This window comes from Anthonomus grandis, chromosome 11, assembly GCF_022605725.1.
Source record: "Anthonomus grandis grandis chromosome 11, icAntGran1.3, whole genome shotgun sequence".
In the NCBI taxonomy this organism is placed as follows: Eukaryota; Metazoa; Arthropoda; class Insecta; order Coleoptera; family Curculionidae; genus Anthonomus; species Anthonomus grandis.
This window is the reverse complement of record NC_065556.1, coordinates 26,220,991-26,245,723: the sequence shown is the minus strand read 5'-3', so window position 1 is coordinate 26,245,723 and position 24,733 is coordinate 26,220,991. Positions and strand designations below refer to the sequence as shown.

At 32.5% G+C, this 24,733-nt stretch overlaps 2 protein-coding genes across 55 annotated transcripts in view; one reads left to right on the top strand and one right to left on the bottom strand.

Annotated features, from left to right (window-relative positions):
- The window catches only part of LOC126742555 (cell adhesion molecule Dscam2), an 88,510-nt gene extending 74,508 nt beyond the window's left edge, over positions 1-14,002 (bottom strand). For 24 of the 50 annotated variants that reach the window (XM_050449257.1, XM_050449234.1, XM_050449225.1 and 21 more), the window contains exons 1-3: positions 13,803-13,997; positions 10,408-10,612; positions 9,756-9,942 (exon numbers count right to left, since the gene is read on the bottom strand). In XM_050449257.1, coding sequence (XP_050305214.1) covers positions 9,756-9,942; positions 10,408-10,584 — 364 coding nt within the window. In that variant the 5' untranslated portion in view covers positions 10,585-10,612; positions 13,803-13,997. Of the gene's footprint in view, positions 1-2,183; positions 2,352-2,479; positions 2,642-5,617; positions 5,777-5,862; positions 6,028-6,141; positions 6,307-6,401; positions 6,564-9,755; positions 9,943-10,407; positions 10,613-13,802 lie in introns of all 50 variants that reach the window. The other 26 variants (XM_050449259.1, XM_050449258.1, XM_050449253.1 and 23 more) reach the window with 12 other exon arrangements.
- An 8,505-nt stretch (positions 14,003-22,507) lies between these two features.
- Positions 22,508-24,733, top strand: part of LOC126742538 (syntaxin-1A) — a 101,717-nt gene continuing 99,491 nt past the window's right edge. For 3 of the 5 annotated variants that reach the window (XM_050449193.1, XM_050449194.1, XM_050449196.1), the window contains exon 1: positions 22,508-22,739. In XM_050449193.1, coding sequence (XP_050305150.1) covers positions 22,707-22,739 — 33 coding nt within the window. In that variant the 5' untranslated portion in view covers positions 22,508-22,706. The remainder of the gene's footprint in view (positions 22,740-24,733) is intronic. The other 2 variants (XM_050449198.1, XM_050449197.1) reach the window with 2 other exon arrangements.

Sequence of the window (24,733 nt, the reverse complement as noted above, 5' to 3'; positions counted from 1 at the left end):
TCCCAAATTCGAGCCTCATCATTGGAGTCTCAAAAATCTAGATATTTTGAAATTTAAAAAATTCCGAAATATTACCGAAGATTTTGGAAAAAACCGAATAGTCGCGATTTATTTTTTTACGACCCTATTTGAACAGATACACAAAACATTTCATTTCTTATTGCAACTTTCTCTGTTTAACTTTTTTATTTTTAAATAGGGCTCTGGATTTTTCTATTACGGGTTTTAAGAGCCTTTTATGTTTCTAAACCGACGATGTATCGCACTCAAAAAAATGTTTATGTTATTGAATGTATCTGTAAAATACTTTAATTTTTTGTAAAGTATATCCTATACCTAAACCGTTTATTTTTTCAGATTATTTAATGTGCCAAAGACTATCGTTTTAGTAGCCATTTTACAACTAAATCTATTTTTCTTCTCTACTTAATTGATCTATTATAAATATTTATCGTCAATCTCAAAGTTCATTCGGTTTAAAATAAGTGTCCAGGCGGTTAATTTTATTATATTTTATTCATTTTTAAAACGATTTTGTTAATTTAAAAATTGAATTACAAGTAATTTTAATTAATTAAATGCTGAAAATAATTACAGGCCTCCAGGGAATAAAAACAGCTATAATCTTCTTATTTGTTAACCGATTTTGCTTCGGTTTTGGGTCTTTTTAAAAAGAAAGAATTTATAGAATATTAAATCCTTTGTACAATGCTGTTTATTTCATAGCTGTAGCTCTATCATAGTTACAGAAAATAATGTTTTTCTTACAAGAATTCTTCGTTAAGACGCGTACTTAATTTTACTTACATTTAAAATTTCTTATATGAACTTAAAGTCTATTAAATGCCTATACGATGTTTTTTATTTCATGGCTTTAGTTCTGCCACAGCTACAGTAAATAATGTTTGTTTCACAAGAGTTCTTGATTAAGAAGTTGGACCTTTTGGACTTTAGCTGCATCTTGATAAAAATTTCCAAAATACGTTATTTATAACTACCTTACACAGAACTCAAAATAGCTTAAAAAATAAGGGATTTAGATATAGAACATATTAAACAAAAAATTAAGGTATTCAATAACAGAAAAATATATCTATGTCTTATGTGTCTTATTTAAAAAATGTGATATATTGCGTATTTAATTTTGGTAACTCTAAAAAATGTATATAAACTGTGATATAAACTTGGTAGGTCTATTAAATCTGTAGGTAGTTATAGTTTTTTAAACAAATCCTCTAAAACAAACAAAAATCGGAAAAAAAATTACTTGGCAACGCTCTCTTTAATCTAGTCTAATCAGTTTGTGAAATAGTATATGTATGAGCATCTCATTAAAAAAAATACATATTTTATGATCGATTTTTTTGTGAACCACTCTCTACTGTATGTAAAAGAAGTATTTTTGGTTTGTACATTTTTAGCAACAACTTTGCTATAGAACTTTTTGCTCTATGTCTTAAGGTTGATGCATCCTGTATTAATGAATTTTTTCCAATTTCAGATTCATATGAACTGATGAAATAAATGTATATTATTTAATGGAATTAAATACAATGATATTAATAACGCTTCTTTCTTGTTTCCGAGATCCCATAATGCTCGAATTTGGGACATCCTGTATATTTCCAGAACGGTTATATCTGGTTTATTAAGTTGTTTCTGGTCCCGCTTATGCTATGGTTGATTACATATATAAATGGATATTTCATATTAAGTTTTACTGAAAATGAACGTAACTTATATTATGACTCAATCACAGATCATTTTTTTACTCATATAAATGGGAGATCCTTGACTCGCCCTAAAAATATAAATACCATATAATTTTTGCTTTAAACCGAAGGAATATTTTCAAAAAAATGTTATTTTTACTCCTCCGCTTTGTTGTTCGATTTGCTTGTTTACATCCCGAATTAACGAAGACAAATATCGAGGAACCTTCCGCTCGAAGCGGTTTTATTCCAAAAATAGTTCCCGGTAGGATAAATGGATGGACTTTGTTGAGAGATTTATCCTATTTCATTAAAGTTGTGTTTTGAACTTTTTTAATAAATAAACAGTAAATTGTCATAGACAAGCGCGGAAATAACCTCCGTTTATTATTAGAAAAAGTTATTTTAGTCTGATTATCCTGTTAAACTGCATATCTTTCCCTCGATATTATTCGTCTCGATATATCCTACCGTAATCAGCGTTATCGTTGTATTTATGAATTTGACTATCATCGGAAATCCACGAGTCGATCACTACGAAGTCAGCAATGAAGGATGGTATTTTACATTTCATTAGTGCGGCATTTCCACGGATCACGTATTCGTTTTCCGCTTCTGTCACATAGAACTGGGAGACCACTGAAAAAATTGATTTTATTGCTCCCTCCCTTTTCCGACTATTCAACTCATTTTTTTTTTAATATATAGTAAAAAGGTCTGGACACCTGGATGGATTGGATAGATCGCAATTATCAACCCGGAATTACCATAATTATTGGAGACTATATACGTTTTTCCTGAATCATCAATCCAAGAGTCTACGGATACAAAATCAGCTACAAACGACGGGATCGAGCATTTGAGTACAGCGGTGTTTCCTCTGATGACGTACTCCGCCAGGATTTCTGCATTGTAGAATTGGTTTACCACTAAAAATCCATGAACAAGGTGATAAGACTCCAAGACATACATATGGTTTTTAAAAAATCTTATATGATATTTTAATAGTAAAATGCAAATTTTTACATCCGCCTGACCTCTCGCTCAATTAGTCATACTAGCCAAAAACTGTCCTTAATTGTAATAAAAATGTCCTTTTATTTATTTTTTGGTAGTATTACGTCGATTTCCTTAAAAAATATATTAAAGGATTGTGGCCACCTTATGATCCATTACTATTTTTGTTGGTCAATAAAGCCAAAATTAAAGAAATGGGTTGGCCATTATGACCAATAAACTAATACTATAGTCATAATATAGCCCATCCAAATTTATATGGCTGGTCAAAAAAGCGTCATAGTGGCTAAAGCGAAGAAAAACTTCTATGGCCATAAAAGACCGAATTCTGATAATAGAGCTTTTGGCCACTATCGTTCTGAAAAAGCACTAGATTACGACATTGCAGGTAAGTTGCCCATAGTAAAACTTTCAATTAGTATTTCAAAAAAACCTAAAAAAAGTTCGTAAAAGCATGTAAGTCTTCCGACCAATTTTTTTTATAAGAATTACATGCTGATAGGAAAACAGGTCTATTACAAAAAAATAGAATAATATAGGTTAGTTTATTAACCATATAGTTTTGAAAAATTCGTATTAATTATTTTACCAATATTTAAATGGAAAATATTGTTCGATAACTAAATAATTAAAATAACATTTAGTATTGAACATCTTATTATATCGATTGGAAGATCTTGAAGGAATTGTACTAGGTTTTGAGCATAAAGCATGTATTACTTATTTTAGATTTTCATGGTTAGTGTTTTCGAACTTTTACTAGTCGGAGAACTAGCGTAATAACCCCATTAGATTTGTTTATTTTATTTCAGACATTTTATATGTTTTCAGGAATTAGAAATAATGTTTTCCAGGGTTTTGGACTGATTTTTTGTCTTGCAAGCATTAGACGTAAATTTTGATCTTTCAATGTAAATCTTCTTAGCTTTTTCAACAATTTTCTTTTTTGAAAAATATATGGAAAATATGGTTTAAGGTGCCAAAAAAAAAAGTTGATTTTTTGGCATAGGCTACTGTCCAGGCATTTTATGTTACCTTAGAACATTGAAAGACTTTTCAATGGTTTAAGGATGTTATTTTTATGCCTTTCAGAAAGTAATTTTTTACTTTAATTCTTGTTATCCCTTATTAAAAATTTAATTCCTAATATCTCTTATAACAAAAAGTAATATTTGTTCCATGCTTTTAGACTCTTTTTTTATTCCAAGCTTTTGCAAGGTTTTAAAATAACTTTTCAGGCTTTTTATGCTCAAATGTTTGCAGGAATTTGAATAATAAATTCACCATTTTGTATCTTCACTTCTTCACTACAATTCATCAAAACTCTAGAAGAGAAACAAATAAGTTTTTCCAAACTATGTTTTACTTCAAATTTTAAATATCAAAATTCCATCTATAGCATCTTATAAGAACTTATTATTATATTAAACAAATTAGTTCAAAATAAAAATAGTAATTTTAATAATGAACATCTAGAATTAATAAGGTATTACATTAAGATATTTAGGGTGTTAATTAAGTATCTACAATTAATTTGACTGGCGATTATTTGCGTAATGTTAAGACCAAAAGTTGAAATAAACATGTGCCGTAACGGTTTTGTTCACGAGATATCAAGCTTAAATTAAAAAATTGGTTTTCCGTGAGTATCTTAAATATCCCATATCCAGAAATTTAACTGCAAAAAAGGACGTTACTGACGTTGTAATTTTTTTTTAATAAATTATTAAAAAATTCTTCTATCTTCTTATCTTGCTTAGTTTTAAAAAAAAATTAACGTACTTAATAGGTTATCTCCAGATCATAAATTTTTGTGACATTTTTACCTTTATAGTTTTTCTACTAACAATCATGTAACAGCAACAATAGAATTTAAAAAACAGTAAATTAAATTGCATCATATTTATATATTGTTATCGAGAAGCCTTTAGCTGTAGGTACAGTTCAAATTAAAGAAGCTGTTTTAAATAAAATTGAAAAAAATCCTAATACTCAAACTTGGGAAAATTAGATATTCTATACTGGCATTTCGAACACTTTAGCTCTAGCCTTTTATTTAACAAAATTTGATGGTTTACATGTTTTATTTTAGTGCTTATTAACTGTTTAACTTCCTCGATAAAATAAGAAACTATTGTGTAGTGGAAATAAAAAACTACTTCAAGGCAGTTGAAGCTCTATTTAAAATAAGATATGGAGTTATAGAATATTAGTTAAAAAAAAAGTCTCATGTTTTTTGTGTGGTCTAGGAATATAAAATTAAGAGCATTCAATTTATTTTCTCGAAAACTAAGCAACATACGAAAAAAAGTTCAAGAGACAAAAAAGCTGTATAGTCTTGATTAATTTATCCAAGATGAGTTTTAAGATATTCACGAAAATTTTTTTTTATTTAACAGATCTTCTAAACGAAGCCTGTCAAATGTATTGTACCTAATTAATTAACACCCTCTATATTCAAAAAAAAAACATTTAACTAAAAATTTGCTCAGCAACTCAAATTCATCATTTTCAAAAACCTCCAGAACTAATAATTGAAAATCTCATAAATCTTGGTCGTCATATTAAAATCACTTTTCGGATTTCAAATCTTAATCTAGTGCTATTTCAGGCTTTCAATTGTCCCTTGCCCAATTTTTTGACCATTTTATGATGTCGTGTTATCGCCAAATTTCACAGTAGCATTTCGGTACTCTTTCTGACCAGTAAAGCCCTAGTTTAAAAATTCATAGTAATCCCGTGAATATCTGACAACAGCGCCTAAAACAAATGAGAGCCATCGTTGTTGCCACATAATTTAAAAAGTAGTAGACTATTTAAAAATGACATAAGTGGACCGTTCTGAAACTCCTGCCTCCTTTGGAACAGTAAAGACTCCATTTTATTACCATAATCATTTCCATAAGTATATTCGATGTTCTCCCCGATCCAGGCTTCGACCCGAACGAAATCCGCGACGAACGAGGGTATGTTACATTTTAATACGGCGGTGTTGCCACGTATGACGTACTCAGAAACGACCTCCGCTTCGTAGTACTGGTTTACAACTGAAAATACCCACTTAATAAATTTTCTTTCCATTATCAAGAACTTGGGAGAACTAATAATAACTAAATGGTTTTCATTCCAGTACCGAAGTTGCTTTCGTTCAAGGAGTAGACGTTGCCGTCGCTATCGCTCCAGGAAGCCACAGCTACGAAATCAGCTACGAACGAAGGAATGGAGCATTTAAGGACCGCGCTGTTGCCACGTATTACGTACTCGTTGTTCACTTCTGTTTGGAAGAATTGCTGAACCACTGTAAAGGAAATCAGGGGTGTTTTTGATGTATGTTTTCTTTAAATATAGGGTGTCCCTTATGATGAAACTCTTGTAGAGTGTATGTGGTGCGTTTGCGCTTAAAATAAATTACCGTCTACGTTAGCTGACGGATAAAAATTCTCATTTTGGTCAGTGTGCCAGGAGACGACCGACACGAAGTCGGCTACGAACGATGGAATTTGACATTTCATGATTGCGGCGTTTCCTCTTATAGCAAACTCCTTTATCACGTCAATGTCATAGTACTGGATTACAACTGGAAAAGATTATACACGATAATAATGTCGATATCTTTCCCTTCCAAACAAATTTGTATCGATCCAGCCGTTGATTTATTGAAAGTTCTTTTACCCTCCGGCGCATCTGAAAAGAAATTTTCATTCTGGTCCGTATGCCAAGAAATTACTTGAACGAAGTCTGCGACAAACGAGGGAATTTCGCATTTTAAAATGGCCGCGTTGCCCCTGATTACGTACTGCTTGTTCACGTCTATATCGTAGAATTGGGACACAACTATGAAAAGGAAAATATATATAAGAATTAGACGAGGAAGTTGTTGAAGTGTATTATATATAACTTCCAATATACAATGTATACAAAAGCATTCATCTGCGAAGCCCTGATAGGCGAAACGCCCTTTTGATATGTTGTTTACCTTACTCGTTTGTATATTTATCGATTAAATGCGTAACACGTAGTAGTATGAGCTAATCGATTCATGTGAAATAACCCCTTTGAACTCACACGCCCATTTATATTATTAAAATATAAATACATTAACGAGTTGACCGTTACAAGTGTAACTCTTGTGAGAGCACCACACTAAAATTTATTGGAAACCAACCACTATTTTACTCATTGGCAACGTTGCATATTACTCAAACAACGATACGATATTGTGTCACTACTCAATGTCAACTGTCAAACTTGTCATTGAAATTGACGACGTTTAGTTTGAATTGGGTTAGCATTTGTCACCTGTCAGTTTTGTCATTTCAGTGGCGTAGAGTTTCAATCGTTACCAAATTTCCACTTTAAAGGAAATGTCAATTCTAATACGTAATTCAATTTGTAAGAAGGAATTTCCTATTTTTTGTTAGACGAACTGGCTAATGAATTAAAAATTTTGGGTTTCTAATAAACAAAAAGGCAATTTCAAATTATCACCTTAATATGTCAATGTCAACTGTCAGTGGAGTTCCTGACGTCTAGTTTTGATTGGTTACCAATGGCATATGGTTTCTATTTGGCAACGGTTAATTCTGTCATATCAGTGGCGTAGAGTTTTGATAGTTATAGGCTTAAAAAACTCTTATATTAAATAAAGAAACTTAAGTTCATAAATTAAATCTGTAATTCACTGGACGAACTTGCTAATCCGTCAATTAGTCTAGAATTATTTCATATAGAAATTGTGAAAAGAACGTCGTTTGTCACATAAATATGTCACTTATCAATGTCAACTGTCAAACTTGTTATTAGTTTGGTTTGGTTATTATTGGCATATGGGCGCCATAACATTGTGTCATTTGTCAATATCAATTGTCATTTCAGTGGCGTAGAGTTTCGATCGTTATAGACATAAAAAATTCTCAGTTGAAAGGAAGTTCTAAAATTAAATGTGTAAAACAGAGAAAGCGCAACAAATGAGTTCATATTATTTGTCATTCTCCCATAACGTCACGCTACCGGACGGATTCATTAATGAATAAATGAGTCTGCAATTATATAAAAATTGAGAAACGTCATTTGTCATATTATGTCATTTGTCAATATCAACTGTCAAATTTGTCATTGGAATTCACGACGTTCAGTTTGGTTTATAGAACTACACAATTTTCACTGTAAATTCAATATCAAAATTAAATCTGTAATACAGAAAAACCGATATAAATGAATTCTTATTTTTAATTTATATAAAAATTAAGAAAGAATTGTCATTTGTCAATGTCAACTGTCAATGTCATTTGTCATTGCAGTTTCCATTTGTCAACTGTCAATTATTTCATTTCAGTGACGTAGAATTTCGATCGTTATAGACTTAAATAATTCTTACTTTAAATGAAGAAACTGAAGTTCTTAAACTAAATCTGTAAGACAGAGAAAGCGACACGAATGAATTCCTACTATTGGTTGCTTTAACGCTACGCCACTGAACGAACCCAATAATAAATAAATAAATCTGAAATTACTTTATATAAAAATTGAGAAAGAAGCGTCATTTGTCATTTTAATATGTCACTTGTCAACTGTCATTGGAATTCACGAAATTCGGATTGGTTTTGTTATTATTGGCATATGGGTGTCATAACATTGTGTCATTTGTCAACTTTAACTGTCATATCAGTGGCGTAGGGTCTCTATCGTTATAGAACTACACAATTTTCACAAGAAATGAGAAAAAAACTTATTTTAAAATGAAATCTGTAAGACAGAGAAAAACACAGGAATAAATTCCTATTGTTTGTTGCTCTAACGCCACGCCACTGAACAAACCCACTATTGAGTAAATAAGTCTGAAATTATATAAAACTTAAGAAAGAAACGCCATTTGTCATATAATAATGGCATCTGTCAATGTCAACTGTCAAACTTAACCATATGCCATTGGTTTCTATAAGATTGTGTCAACGTCAATTGTCAATTCTGTTATTTCAGTGGCGTACACTTTCGATAGTTCCTCACGTTATGAAAACAAAAGCCTATCACGGATCAGTGCTGTCTTTTCAGTTAAATATATTTAATTTAATAATAATTCAGTTTGGAAAACCATAGAGAAAGACCACTGGCCTAACTCACACAAAATACATCCGTCAAGTGTCAGTCTTGTCATTTAGTTATTGCCTGCTCCGACGTTGCCTTATTTAACACTTTTACAGATATTATAATTCGATAAGAGCATTGGCAACGTGGGTATTAATTGAGCCTGAATGGTACGAAATATTTGTTCACAAAAATTGTGTTCAGCTAATCAAACCATATTATGCAACCAGTGGGTGAAAAATTATTTATTAAATTAGATGTGACAACGCCGAATGTTGCCAATTTTTTTTAGATTTTAGGGATTTTTTCAGATTGGTCTGGTAATAAAGACGGTTTCCAATAATTTTAACAAGGTGGTTAAAACCCACAAGAACCAAAAGTTATTTCTAACGCCAAATAATTTAAAAGGATTGCGTGACTATTAAATTGAATAACGAATTTATATGTAAGCCTAAACATGTAAGGAATAGCTTCCTTTCTTAAAACAAAATTGAGTTCTCAATATGTCTAGTGCATCCATATTTCATTGGGCTCGACACGCGAAGCCAATAACCGAAAGAACAAAGAGGCAATCATTAAATCCATGTGTTTTCCATAAATGTTACATGAACCTAGGTATTTAAGCAACAATAACTTAAATTTAGAACCTGCGTCTTAGAAGAGGAATAACCAGAGAGAAGCTGAAAGAAAACTCATCAATAAATATAAGCAAAAATATCGCCGATAATTTTTTAAACGACTTATTCAAGTAAATGACTCACAACTAAATAAATTTGTTCTAAAAATAACGTTGCAACAACCATACAACGATATATTTTAACATTTTAGACAAGATAATCGCACCGAACTGGTTCGATCGCCACTGAAGCAAGTCCACTCATTAAAGGTGGCAATATTTTTGCTTTATTTTAAATAAATTTAATTTTGACAGTTTTCGCTCACCGGCCCTAACGTTGACATCCCTGGAATGGATGGAACCGATGCTATTCTTGGCCAAACAGGTGTAGACTTGAGCGTGTACTTCTTGACGATAATCCTCAGCCCTAAAGGGAGGAAACACGAGGTTTCCATTGGCGAGGACTTGACGTAGTCCCGGTACGTCACCTACGGCGGTACCATCAGAACGAACCTAGGAAAAGGTTGATTTCGTTATGCTACATTAAAAAATTTCTGAACAGTAGATGAGAGAATATTGATTTTATTCAAGGCATTAGATTATATCACAGTAAACAAATTCTGAAGAAGCTGGGTACTGATGTGATGGATTATATTGACAGTTGAAATTATTTTATCTCAAGATTTTATTTATCAGACTTAAATAATTGATTATTGATTCCAGGCAGTTGATCCCAGCATCAGTTAGTTCTTCCAGGCAGTTGAAAATGTTGAGTTATAGCTTGGACAACTAAATTATTCATTTTTTCACCTTCGGATGTTGTGCAACCTAGGCACTAAAGTTATTAATTATTTCAATTAAACTCTTCACTTTTACCGATAAAGGTTTGTAAGAAGAGGTTGAAAAAATTGATCAAGTTACACAGTTAAATGTGGCGATTGTTAGCAAACTTTTAAATTTTTATATAAAGGTACTTACCCAGATTATATCGGGAGGGGGATTCCCACTAGCACTACACTCGACCACTGCCCCGGTAGTGTTCGAAAAGTCAACGCGGTTCGGGGGTTCCTTAAGGAAAACCGGACCGGCGGTGTCGTCTTCGGTACGAGCGAACTCGCACACCGCCAGTACGAACACGAATGCTCCAAAGAGCATGGCGGCCACTATACCCGACTTACGATATCTGAAATAAAAGAAAATCGTTAGATCTGTCCCTGGAATTTTTTTCGGGGCAAAAACATGATGTTCCCGGAGTGTGAATATCGTACTCGCACCCACCTAAATCGAGCTCGTTATGGCCTATAATTAACACTCCTATGGTTTTTAGGTCAGCTCTTAGGCACGTCTGTCGTGTCGTTCGCGTGTTGACTACTATATTTCCCTAATAAATTCCGGGAATTTACATATATATATATATTTGTTTGATCAGAATTAATGTTATTAGAGAGAAAATCCAAAAAAAAATAGTTTCAGAGTAATTGGAATAAAACTGGAATCAACACAGTCAGTGGGCAAATAGACTAACGGAATGGGGTTGTAAATCCTATTGTACATATATGCCTCGTCTAAAGGGCCTTTATACCCCGCTTTCTTCGATATGTACTGATGTGCATTTCCGGGTTTTAACCCAGTTTTTCTCAATAGAAACCTGCAAATTTAGGAGAGAGAGAGAGAGAGGGAGCCAATAAACTCTGTATTGCAGCCGGCAGATAAAAAAGAAAAAATAATTATTTAAAGGCACCCTTGAAACAACAAAAAGGGCGTGTAACGAAGGGAGCCGTAACGGTATAGGGGATGCACATTTGAAGTGGGATGATTACAGTATAACACAATGGGAAAGCAACGTTGTACCTACTTGGCCTAAAAAATAACCAACTTGATAAATTTATGGATGTTTTGGCGCCCAACGTGGCACTAACTAAATCCTTTCAGAATTTTCATAACAAAATAATTATTAAAGTGAAATATCCATACTCAATAACCTTTTCAAAGCAAACGCTGATTCTTGGTAGGTAGGAATGGACCCCCTGATTGGTTCTGTTTAAGGCAGATGTTCGGTGGTACCCGAGACGGTACCCACCTGCCGTCGTACCTTCATCTCGGGCGAGATTTTTGCCTGGTTTATGGTCCAAACCATGTTATTTAGAATGAGTAAACATATTATAGGAAATATTAAGAAATGTGAAGAATTACCTATAGATTTTCTATTGCTAAACATCTCTCGGAAGTTTTTCAATATTCACGTTAAAAATGATATATGAATCTTGAGCAGAATGACTTAAAATCGTTACTTTATCATTCCTGACTTATTAATGGGTTCCAAAAAATAATTCCAAAATTTCTTTCAGAGATAATTCAAGCCGAATATCCCTTTATCTTTGCCACGAAATGACACTAAAAATTTGAAATACGACGTTTCGTCTTTGGGCCTGCATGCACAATTTCAAGCAGGCATGTCTTTCTCTAAAGCCAATTTATTTACTTGAGAGCATATTTTTTTAATGGCCCTACATATTTGATGTTCAGTAGTAAATAAGCCCTAAAAAATCGTTCCATTCATAAAACAATGGGTCCAACAAAGACGAGAAGGACGATGGTCAAAATAGTGTGTTAAAGCGAGATGTAGTACTCTCTTAGAAATTTTTTTTGGGCACTAAATATCGAAAAAAAGAAACATGTACAGGGTTCCCATATAACGTGCGGTAATTAGAATAAAGTTCCCAAAAAAGGGAGCCCTAATTATGTGCTAAATCCTTATATGGTGCTAACACCTTCTGTATATTTAACTAAAGCATTAAAGTATGATAAGCTAAACACCTCTTTTAGCTTGCCTAAGTCATTACTTTTAAGTTGCATCCGATGTATCGTCACTTCTGTTTATTTTGTTTGTCCCTGTGTAATAGCGTGGGTGTAAAAGCGAACTAGGACATGCACGGGATGACTTTTAAATAGACGCTTTTGTGCCTGAACTTTTGCAAATAACAATATATGAATGGCTGATTATTATAGCAGATAACTTACATTATATATATATAATTATCTGATGCATTAATTATCTCTTTGTATATATTAGGCGAGACATTCGAGGTCAAAATATGCTAATAAGACAAAGATCAAGGAAAAAGACCTTAACATTACGTGATGAATTAGAAATGACTATAGGTTTTAACGTGAACCGTTCATTGCATGCGTTAGAAAAGAATTTTCATGATTAATAATGGGAGAACGTTGACTTTGGCTGGTGTAATGCTTATAGAGTTATTAATTACCATAATAATTACTGAAATCTACTGTTATGTTCATATTTTATTGAGGTCTGATGATGCCTTAAAGCGAGACTTGTACATTTGATACTGTTTTATCGTAATTTCGCCATTAGAGGTTCATAAACATGTTGCTGGTAGTAGATAAATGTTGGCGCCCAACATGTGGTTAAGTTGAACAAAAATCATAAACTCTACATTAAAGTCAGGAAAATGGAATAAGGTAAACCTGCAGAAATTAGTAAAAAAGTTGACATGTTGGCCTTCTTGTTCACGTTATTATCCTGCTTTTAAGATCCTCAAAAATCATAGCAAATCTAAATAAAATGCTACACATTGTCTGTATAGTGTATAATGAAACTCACATTTCAAGGCATATCAGGTCATAAGGAAAATGTCATAGAAGCCCCAGAAAAAAATACATTATCTTCATATTATATTATATAAGTCTCACAACCAAAACTCCAAAAAAAATTACACATTTATCGTCTATAGTATGAAAGAAAAATTACGCTTTTCCCTTTAGTCCAAGACTCTTAACATTTTTAAAAATCTATGATGATCTCATATTTGACGGATCAGAAGTTCAGAATAAGGATAAAAAATACATTTTTGATTATCCTCGTCACATCTAGTTGGGCGCCAAATTAATGATTTCCTGAAAAATGAGTCATATAATAAACCTTGGGCAATTAAAACTCTTACTGGTATGTGCAGTTCAACAGGAGTCCAGGGCATATAAATAAATTATAGATGTATTTGGGAACATTCTATATTTTATAAGCAACTGATTCTTATATAGAGTCGTTTTAAATAAAGGTAACAAATGTTATCGTCAGGCTTTCACGTTATGATTTTTCAATCGGAATCGTTTGTTATTAATAATAATCATATAATAAATAATATGGGGAATGTTGCAATATCGTAAAACCAAAATGGTTATAGAAATTTAAACCGTTTCAATTATTTTTAATCAAGCCACGAGTTCCCGAAAATATTGACAGGAAGGGCTGGATGAAAGGGAAACACAAAAAGGCCGGCGTGGGAGGTGCTTCCAGACCAGTTTCCCTTTTATTTTAAAATTTAAAAAAACCTCATTCGGACACTTACTATTAAGAAAATATCGAATAATCCAATTACAGTTGCGAAAAACACTAAAAAATGCACATAAAACACTTTATTTACCGAAAAAAACGGCGACAATCGGACACCGAAAACCGACTTGAATGCGACTATCGACTGAGCCGACACAGACTGACGGGACACGGACGCCTATGCCCAAATACAAAATGCAACGCCTTTGCCGAAGAAGTCCTGGATTAGCACTGTTGCCTATTTGTTAAAAAAGGCCTTGCTTTCAAATATTCCCACTTTATTGTCAAGTTATAAATACCGTGCTTTTGTAGAAATTAATCTTATCAAGCCGCTCCAAGGTCACCAGATATGCATGGAAAACTTAAATTCAAAAAAAAAAACGCTTATGCTCATTCCTGCTATAGCCAGCTGATCACATAGTTTAAGGAATTCCGTATGCTCCATCTGGCAACGGTGTAAAAACGAGATGAAAACATCAATAAAATACTGAGAGACTTTTGTGTGGCACTGGTTGTGTATATACGGCACGTAATGTATGGTGCCATCTATGCGAGTTTGTAGTTACCTTATGAAGAAATGTGTAATGAAATGCCTATATAGTGTCTGATTTAATAAAAATTTCTGCATGTAGTGGTGATTTTCCCCGAGATTTTTCCCCGGAATATACATAAACTCATTAAAAATTATCAGAGGGAATATTTATTATATTTATAATACTTTAGTGGTCTTAGCATAAGTCTATTGATTTATATATTACCTAATTAAATGTACAAAAATAATTTGTTGCGTTAATAATAAATTACTTTCTTTTTAAGCTTTTAATAAGATATAGTGTATTAAAGAAGACATGCTTATATCAATAACAATTAAGAAAATCTCATCCATTTTTCACAAAGAGACCGACGTATACAACAGACGAAAAACAATGAAAAACACAAAGTCACGGTCTCACAACATTTACTTAAAGCTACACGTGTTTCGCTCTATTCAGAGCATCATCAGGCCTAAAACAATAGTAATTAGTATTGAAAGAAAAAAGAGGACATTAAAAAGACTAAAACCTTAAAAACCTTGTATACGTCGGTCTCTTTGTGAAAAATGGATGAGATTTGAAAATGCTAGTGAAGCTTAGCTCATCCGCTACTATCTGAAGAATCTTATTGCACGGAGGAATCCGCTGTTAAAAATATGGTTTCTTCAACAATGTTTACATTTCGGTTTGACCCCGAAATTCTTAAATCTAAGGTGTAAATCCAAAACCAGAGCTTCTCAAAATGCTTTGGACGTCGCCAGAAGCACTTGGTTGAAGGAGGAAGTTAAGTGCCACTATAAAACTTTAAACAAGGTGAACTCTTTACTTAAGTATTTGTATTTAACTCATTTGGAATTTAGTGTTTTAGATAGCTCGTTCAGAGATAGGGTAGTAGTTTATTCTAGAGACTCTTTTAGCAGGTTAAGCAATAAGTTAAGTCGTCTTAAAGCCGCCCATAATAAGTTAAAGTCTTTTAATTCTACAGAATACCGAATAAAGTTAGGCCAATGTCATTTTCAATTTCATAAAAGATTTCTTAATTTATCAGATGTTATTTTTACTTCAGAGGAAGAGAATTTGCTTAACTTATCTTAAGTTCAATCTTTCTAAGAAGGTGGATTTACATACACGGGAAACTTTGGCTGTGGAGGCGGAGAGTGTTTTGCAAACGACTGATATAAAAAATAAGAACATTTTACGTGCTAAAATAATAAATTTCTTAAATTCTAGTTTTGGCTCAGTCATAATCTTAATGATACTAATTTTAACAAAAAACATTTAACTTTTTTAAAAAATAAAATCAAAAGTAACGATTTAATATTATCAAAAGCAGACAAGGGTAATTGTTTGGTTATTCTAAAGAGGAATGATTACATTTAGAAAGCGTTGGATTTCTTGGATTCAGAGGACTTTGTTACAGTCAATAGAGACCCCACCAACTCGTATTTTACTAAAGTTAAGCAAATGCTGGACAAGTGCAGTTTAACTCTTGAGTTCTTTAACACTAAGAAAGAAAAGCTGTATCCTACGAATCCCAGAACTCCAATTCTCTACGGTCTTCCAAAAATTCACAAAAACAATGTTCCCATAAGACCAGTGGTTTCTTTTATCAATTCCCCCTGCTACCATTTATCAGCTTGGTTAAACACAGTTTTGGGGGAAATGACTAAGTTTAGGTTTAGTAAAAATTCAGTGGATTTGTCAAATAGTCTGAAAAATCTTTACATACCTGACGGATCTATACTTATTTCTTTGGATGTAAAAAATCTTTTTCCTAGCATTCCCCCTAAAGAATGTATAGATCTGGTAAGAACTCTATTATTAAAATCTTCCCTTAGTCGAGTTATAGTTGATAACCTCTTGAACTTGCTCAGCCTTGTTGTGAATCAAAATTTCTTTCAATTTAATAATAAAATTTTCAAACAAGTCTCTGGATTGGCTATGGGTTTATGCCTTTCCCCACTGTTAAGTGAAATTTTTATGAGCAACCTAGAAGAAGGGATTGTTAAGGGTAGGTTTGAGGAGTTTCTCATTGAATATAAGAGGTACGTTGACGATATTTTCATTGTCTGGAATGGCCAGAAAGAAGATTTGACAAATTTTCTTCGTTTTGTGAATTCTTTGCACCCAAAGATTTCTTTTACCATTGAGGAAGAACAAAATGGTAAACTGCCATTCCTAGACCTCCTTATAGAAAGACTCAATAATAAACTAATATTTGAAATATATCGTAAACCCACAACTACTGATAATGTCATTCAATACGCGTCTATTTCTCCCTATCCATACAAATTTACCTCCTTCAATTCTTTCTTTTACAGACTTTTTAACATCGCCCTGTCAAAGGAAGCGTTTGCTAAAGAGCTTAATATTATAAAACATATTGCTTTTAATAATGGATTCCCACTTTACTTAATTAACAAATTATACTATAAGTTCTTAAATAAATATAGGTTGACTTACAACCTTCTTCATGAGAAAGACGACAAAAAGTCCTTTAGATCTTTGTCCTTTTTCGGCTCAATTTCATTAAATTTAGCTAAATTTTTTAAGACCTCTAATATCAAAATCGCTTTCAAAACCGCGAATAATTTAAAAAAACAGTTAGTGAGTGTGATAGACAAGGCAAATGTCTTTTCGAAAACAGGGGTTTACTCTTTGAAATGTGGGGATTGTGACGCTGTATATATTGGCCAATCTGGAAGAAAAAAATTTGGAAGAAAAATACAGACGTCCGTGATACAAAGTCAGCGTTTGCGAATCACCTGTTAGCTCCAGAGGTCGGAGCTGAAATACTTCATGAATGCCCTAAAGGGAAAAAGCTTGACCTTCTGGAGAGGATGGAAATTACTAAAGCCAAGAAGAGTCCTGTTCTTGTCTGTGTTAACGACGTATTTAATTTTGAACCCAACCTTATTTTTAATAATCTTATTTAATCAATTTTATATTTACATAATCTCTTCCAACTGAAATAAGTTTAATATTGTGTTAAAATGCCTTGGCTTAACAACAAATGTTTTGAACTTCTTCTCAGTGTTCCGGTAGCCCATAGGTTACAGTCTCTGGCTTGTTGTCACGGGTTCGATTCCCAATAGATGTGATATTATTTTGCAATTTTTTATTTTTTGGTTCTAAATAACTGTATAGTCATCCTAACCTTAAATGTATGTTTATTTACTGTTTTGCCAACGTTAGTGGTTTTTTAAGGTTTTAGTCTTTTTAATGTCCTCTTTTTTTCTTTCAATACTAATTATTATAGGCCTGATGATGCTCTGAATAGACCGAAACACGTGTAGCTTTAAATAAATGTTGTGAGACCGTGACTTTGTGTTTTTCATTGTTTTTCGTCTGTTCAATAACAATGTTTAAAACAAAGAAGGACTTAATAATAAATAGGGTGAATTGCCCGGTTTTCGGCCACTTAACTGAATTTTGATATTTAGGTTACTTTTAAAAAGAGCCTATTTCATTATTTATATATTAAAATATTTTACTCAATAGCCCATAGTATCTTTAATTTAAATTTATCATTTCAAAATCAAAAATCAATCAAAAGGATCATTTAGAGTATTTTTGTATAAATAAAATATAAAAAATGTGCCTTTTGCTAGTTCTCGGCCGCTTGACTTTTTTTTCGGCCATGCGAACAAATGATTAAGACGTAGGTAAGAAAAAAATAAAAAACAATAAAAATAAATAAAATTTTATTCGAGATTTTATTGCACAAAACATTTAAAATATCACAAAAATAAAAACATTATTTTTAAAATAAAAACAAAACAAAAACATAGCGAAACTGAAATGCAAATATTTAAAAAATTTTAATTACAAATAAAAAACACAAACTAAACTTTAAAAGAAAACAAAATGTTAATATTCTACCTAAAAATAGTTAGTATATAGGAACTTCGTATCTAATATCGATCACAATCCGCAGTAACTCACTTACAAAAAATACAAATAAAATCCTTAGTGGCTGCTTTTTCAAATAAGAAAGCTCTGTGCACAGCCTACATTTTTCAATGAATCATCTTCGGTGTCACTAACTAGTTCATCTTCGCAAAGAGAACACATTAATTTAACTTTCTTAGCCGCATTTTTAGCTGCAAGTCTTTCTTCCCTCATCTTTTATAGTGCCTCTTGCTTATTTAATTTTTCCTGCTCCTGTTTTTCGATATGCTTCCTCCAAGCTTGTGATGAAATAGCACTGGGCAATTTTTCTTTCTTCTTATTTTCCAAGCTTTTTTTTTATGGGTTCGGAAAATCTTAAATGGCGAGAAAATGGACTTACAACTTCTTCTAATTCTATATCTTTTATAGGAGTTTGTTCTTCAGGCCATGCTTCGCCATTTTCATTGCCCTTCTTAGACGGAATTAATAGTGATTTTTTCTTTATTTTATTTTTTCTCGCCTCTTCTTGCTGCAAATTTACCTGTTGCTGTTTTTCTTCCTTGTTCTTCTCTAAATTATTTTTACCAGAAATATCTACTGTAATATCTGGATCGATATTTTCCTTGGTTTCTTCGTTTTGTTCTTCATTTTTGTTAGTATTTTTATCAGCTTTTTCTTCAGCAATAATATTTATGCTTTGATTTTCCGGTTCATCATAAAGTTCACTTATTGTAATATTGTCCAGTGATATAAGATTTAATTCCTCTACTGGCATAATATCGAACACGTCCATGGGGAGTATGGTTCCTACTTCGTAAGTCAAGTCATTTATATTTTCTGCATATTTATATCTTGATCTTGATCTGGTGTTTGCTTGTCATGTTGCTCTAAGTTTTCGTCAGTATTCGTATTTTTTTCAGCAAAATCATCCAATAATTTAAAGATAACTTGGGTATTAATACCATTATCTTCAAGTTTTTGTGCCATATTCCTAATCACTTTTTTTGTTGTCTCGACTTCATCAGGGCTCATTTTTTCACAATTATCTGAATTAGTGTGTTTTCTCTCTAATTCGTTTTTTACACATTTCGAGTAGTCCACATTATTGGAATTAAAAGGAAACAATCCGCATTTTCGGAAACCGTTTTTTATGCAGGGTTTCATATCTGCATTATTTAAGGCCTGTTGAAATACTTTACAAAAGTTAATTTTCGTAACTGAGGTATTAACGTCTTGCTGACTTTGCCACAGTCTTACAGTTTTTTTCCACTCATGTTTTAGTGGCCTAAACACACTGACATCAGCTGGTTGTAAGATGTGGGTTGTGTTTGGGGGAAGCGCATACAATATTATTTTGTTTTTGTCACAAAAATCACTAAGAAATAAATTAAGGTGTGATTTATGTCCATCGATAAATAATATTATTGGTCTTTTAATATTATTGTCGTTAAGCCACTGATTAAAGTCATTGCAAATGTATTCAAAAAATACGTCACTCTTCATCCATCCACTTTCAGACTTTCCCAGCACCCAATGGTCTGGTATATTATTTATTAGTGCTTTCGGAGGTCTAACGTGTGGGAAAACAACTAGCGGAGGACAAATGTTACCACAGGCATTGAAGGTTACAAGTACCGTCAAGGTTTCTTTTTCATTTCCCTGTTTGATTGAATAGACGTTTTTATACCCGCGGGGAGCAAGCACTTATCTAGTTTTTGGGCACAAGGAAAATCCGGATTCGTCCCCATTAAAGATACGAGTAGGGTCCTCCATTATATCCATAGCATTATTTTCTTCAAGGAACTTGTTTAATTCCATAAACCAGGATCTAATATATTCCTCCGTAACAACTGCCCTTGCCTTGTTTATGCTCTCGGATTCACGTAACCGGATTTCTGGATGCCTCTTTATAAAACAAGAATACCATTTTTCTCCAGGTCTACTATTTTTAAATTTATTAATTTTCCCATTGTCTGTTGCTATTTTAGTTACGGTATCTATAAGTTCTTGATTTTTTATTGGAAATCCACATTTGGCTAGCCCTATAACCCAATCCTTAATGCGCTCTTCTCCTTTGACCGTCATAATTGGCTCTGGACCTGTTCTACGTAATGTGTCTGAAGTTTTCCCCGAAATCCTATCTTGAAGAGTGGCCCTTGGTACATTAAATTCTTTTGCAGCAGCTCTTATACTCAATCTTTCCTCTCTAATAGCTTGTAAAGCTAAATTAAAGTTTTCCTCTGAGTAGGTAAAGAACCTTCTTGCCTGCACTGACATTTTCGGTTTTTTGTTTGTCTGGACTGTGGCCATCTGGAAAACCATGTAATCTTAGTAATAAGCAGTAGTTAAAATACCCATATTTAGCAATAATTATAAAATTGGTAATTATACGAAAAATACGTTAAAAGCAAAAAAAAACCAATAAACAATAGTCAAATACCTAGTAAATCTATATCGATTTTTGGCAATAAAATGGCCGAAAAGTGGAAAATATTCCTTTTCTCGGCCGCCTTTTTAATTTTGTATACCTTTCGTGTTTTAGGAAAATACCCGGCCGAAAACTGGCTTTATTATAGTCCTAATAATTTCAAACACTCCAAAAAAGAGATATACCTAATTGTAAAATAATATGTTAGAAAAAGATAGACAATATATATTTTTTACAGTACCGGTTCTCAGCCACCCTGGCCGAAATATGGATTGGGAGCTTTAATACATCCAGTTGATCGGCCACGCAAAAAAATATGTTAAAATTAAAGTTTATCGTTTTTTATGAATACAATAGGAATAGTTCAACATTATATTAATCAAAACCAAAAAAAAAACTTACCTTTATTTTATAATACGGCACAATTTATTCACTAATCCACTGTAGGATGCACACTACAAAAACAGTTATTAGAAGCCAGCTAGGATGCATCTAAGAAGCGACCATAGATAAACAGTTTATAGGGGTTAAATGGAAGCGACAAACTTTGACTGACGTTTTTTTTTCTAACGACAACTTTGCCAATATGGCGCTTGTTTAGAAAAGTGGCGGTAAGGACGAGGAAATAACTGAAATTTAAAAAAAGCGCGGGATTGTTAAGATTATGCAATTATTTATAATGTGAGAAACTGGCCGAGAACTGGTAGTGGCCGGAAAACTGGACGATTCACCCTAAAACATGTTCAAAAGTCTAGTGATAGATCTAAACGTATTTACGCACAAAGTATGGCGCTTTAATTTCATTTGCTTATATTAAAAAAATGCATATTAATTTGTACTTAACATATGTGTGTATTTGTGTTATATCTAGTCATTGTTAACTAATTTATTTCCATTGAGAAGATAGATTTATTTTAAGAAATAGGTACAATTTCTGTTTTTGTTATAAGAGTTTATACTTCTTTTTTTTACTACGTAAAATGGTAAAACCCAAAGTAAACTTTTTTTAGATTATTATTTTTTTATTTAGGTGTGTTTCTTATAATGTTTTTCACACCTGAAAATGAGAAAAAAACAGGTAATTTTTTCTGAAAAAAATATGCTTTATTCCTCCAACAATTCCACGTTCATTCATAAAAGGTCTTATTATAATAGCATGCCTACAGTTTACAGTATTTAATTTAGAATGTATTGTAACTATTTTTATGCCATTTAAAGCCCTTTGCTGGATTTGTTTCAATTCATCTTAAAATAAAATATTTAAAAGAGAAATAATTCTTGTTTTTAAAAATGTCCTAAATAAGCAATTTCTTAAGAACTAAATAATACTTTAGTTAATGTGTTAATTCCTAAAGAAACTGAAAAAACGAATGACTTAGATATGCAATAATAACAGTTATTTTTCTTTCAAATACAAAATTAATAATTTTAATAAAATCTGTCTCGTTATTCTTCAGTTAACACATCATTTTCTGTAATTTTGCAAATGACTTCAAGTTTAAATATCGCACAATCGGTTTAAATTTCACGCCACCAAATTCCGCCCCCGTGCTTGTCAACAACGTCAATAGAGCTGTCAACGGAACTTCTTCTGTTTGATCATCAAGCAAGACGCGTTTCTGTATATTTATGTTTTCTGAGTTAACAGCTTTGCTCTTGGTGTGCTTGATATACCACATCCTTTTCTTTCTTGATATTATTCCCTCGAAAAGCGGCCACACTTTTTTCTGTTAAACTGTAGGAGCAAACGGAAAACACCATAATTACACACTCGACCGGTGCAAATGCGACATTGCCGATGAGACTTGCGCGACGTTGCCAACGATCCATGATGATTAGGCGAAGGCCACTCTGACGTCATTGTGACATGACATGCGCTATCCAGGGACGGCACTGCAGAACTCTATCGATTTTCGTGTGGTGGCCGTTCGCCTGAAAGTTGGCGGATTTGCCTAGTTCTCGTTGTTGTTCCGTGTTGTTAGTGTTGAAACCCCCGTAATTGAATGGGATTATATTACGAGAAACAATTTCTTTAGTGCTGTGAGACAACCCTCGACGGATCCTGAAAATGACTAAGGATAGATTAGCAGCCCTCGTAGCGGTAAGTTTCTTTTCTCTTCTTTCATTTTTTTAGTGGGACCACTTCAGTTTCTCTCGTCCCCCCCCTCTAGGTCGCTTATCACATATTCCTTTATATTTTAAATATAAATAACAACAATGATTCATTGAGATCCTTCTGGTTGGTTAAGTATGCGAGGGAAAATCAGGGATTTCCAGGGAAATCAGTGTCAGTTTCAACTGTTGCTAGATCTCCATCCCAATCAAGGAGGTTATGGAAAAATTGATGTCTGTCATTTAAATCAAGCCCCACCCCTTGGAAACTGTCATACTTAGTTTGGAACCACTGGATTACAAAAAAAAATATAAAAATTTCTAGGTTATGCCATAAATTTACTTTATTAATGTATTCATATAAGTCCTGGCACTAGGCCCCTTAATAGTTTATGCAAAACACCCTGGGAATCAATAAATGAGTCCATCCTACTGGCCCACTTTTAATTTAGGGTTGACATACATTAGTCCTGTTTGTTTAATAATTAGTTGAAACCCCAGTGATGTGCCATTTAAAACCACAAATCTACTATTCATTAGGAGTAATCATTTATATATATGCTTTTAATACACAGGTTTCTGTATGTTGAAAGTAAGTTTTAATGAAATTATTACTGTAAAGGTAGAACCTTCATTAGAACCTTATTGGAATTCAATTAATGTAACTTCTCAAGGTGATTATGAAGTAATCCCATTAGATTTAATTATAGATGTTCCAGATATTATTGTAGATTTAATAAATAAAGTTTTTACTACTGGCGAGTTTTCTCAAGAGCTAAAAAAGTCACTCCAATTTTTTAATAATGTAAAAAAGATCAAATAATGATCCAATTACCATAGTAAACACTTTATTAAAAGGAGTCTGATTTCTTTTATTTATGATAATACATTGCTTAATCAGTACCAGTATGGATTTATTAAAAATAGTAACACTCTGTCAATGTCGACTATCAATTTTATTGGTACCATTTCAGAAGCATTAGATGTGGGAGAATTAGTGGATGTAGTATTTATTGATTTAAAAAATGCTTTTGACATGGTTAGTCGGGGTTTGTTATTTTAAAAAATTTGAAGAATTGGGTCTAGGACCAATCTCTCTAATAATAATAATAATACTTCTTTATTTGCTCATATACATCCAACAGCTTAGCATCATCAAAAAGTATAGACTGTCAAATGCCAATAATACAGTGCATAAAGGGAGACATTAATCTATCAGAGTGTTACCTACATAACATAGCAAATAAAAAAAACTTATATTTTGTTCCTGACTCTGTTTTTTTTTTTTTTTTTTTCAAGTACTTTATTGTCGAAAATTTGGTACATGTACACGAATTTTATTGACAAAGCTTCAGAAAATAAATACAATCAAATCAGATTTTACAAAACAAATATAAAAAATTTATACAACATATAAAATGCCTAAAAAAAATGCAAGAGAAAATGTTACAAACAAAATCTTTAGAAAATAAAATACATGCATGTAGACAAAGGTAGCAGAGATAAAGGGACACATAAAGGTATGTTCAAAATTAAAATTAACAGATTAAAAGCTTAGCATCTACTACACAACATCCTCAGCCTTAAAAAAGTCTTCAATCGAATAAAAGGCTTTTAGAAGCAAATATGACTTCAGTTTACAACGAAACTGGCGCAAAGACTGAACACTTCTTAATTCCACGCTAATGTGATTATAAATCATTAAACCGCGATATATAAATGAATCTTTGATAGATGTAAAATGAGGAATAGGAAGGGGAATATTATTAATCTGTCTGGTAGGATAACTGTGATGTCGGATTGGAAAACTGTTCTTATTTTTGAATATTAAACATGCAGTTTCCAAAATAAATAATGATGGTAGGGTCAAAATACGGCTCTCTTTGAAAAGATTACCACAATGCATTCTAGAATGGGCCCTAAATAAACTTCTGACAGCCCTCTTTTGCAGCACAAAAACAGACTGAAACAGATAATTTGAAC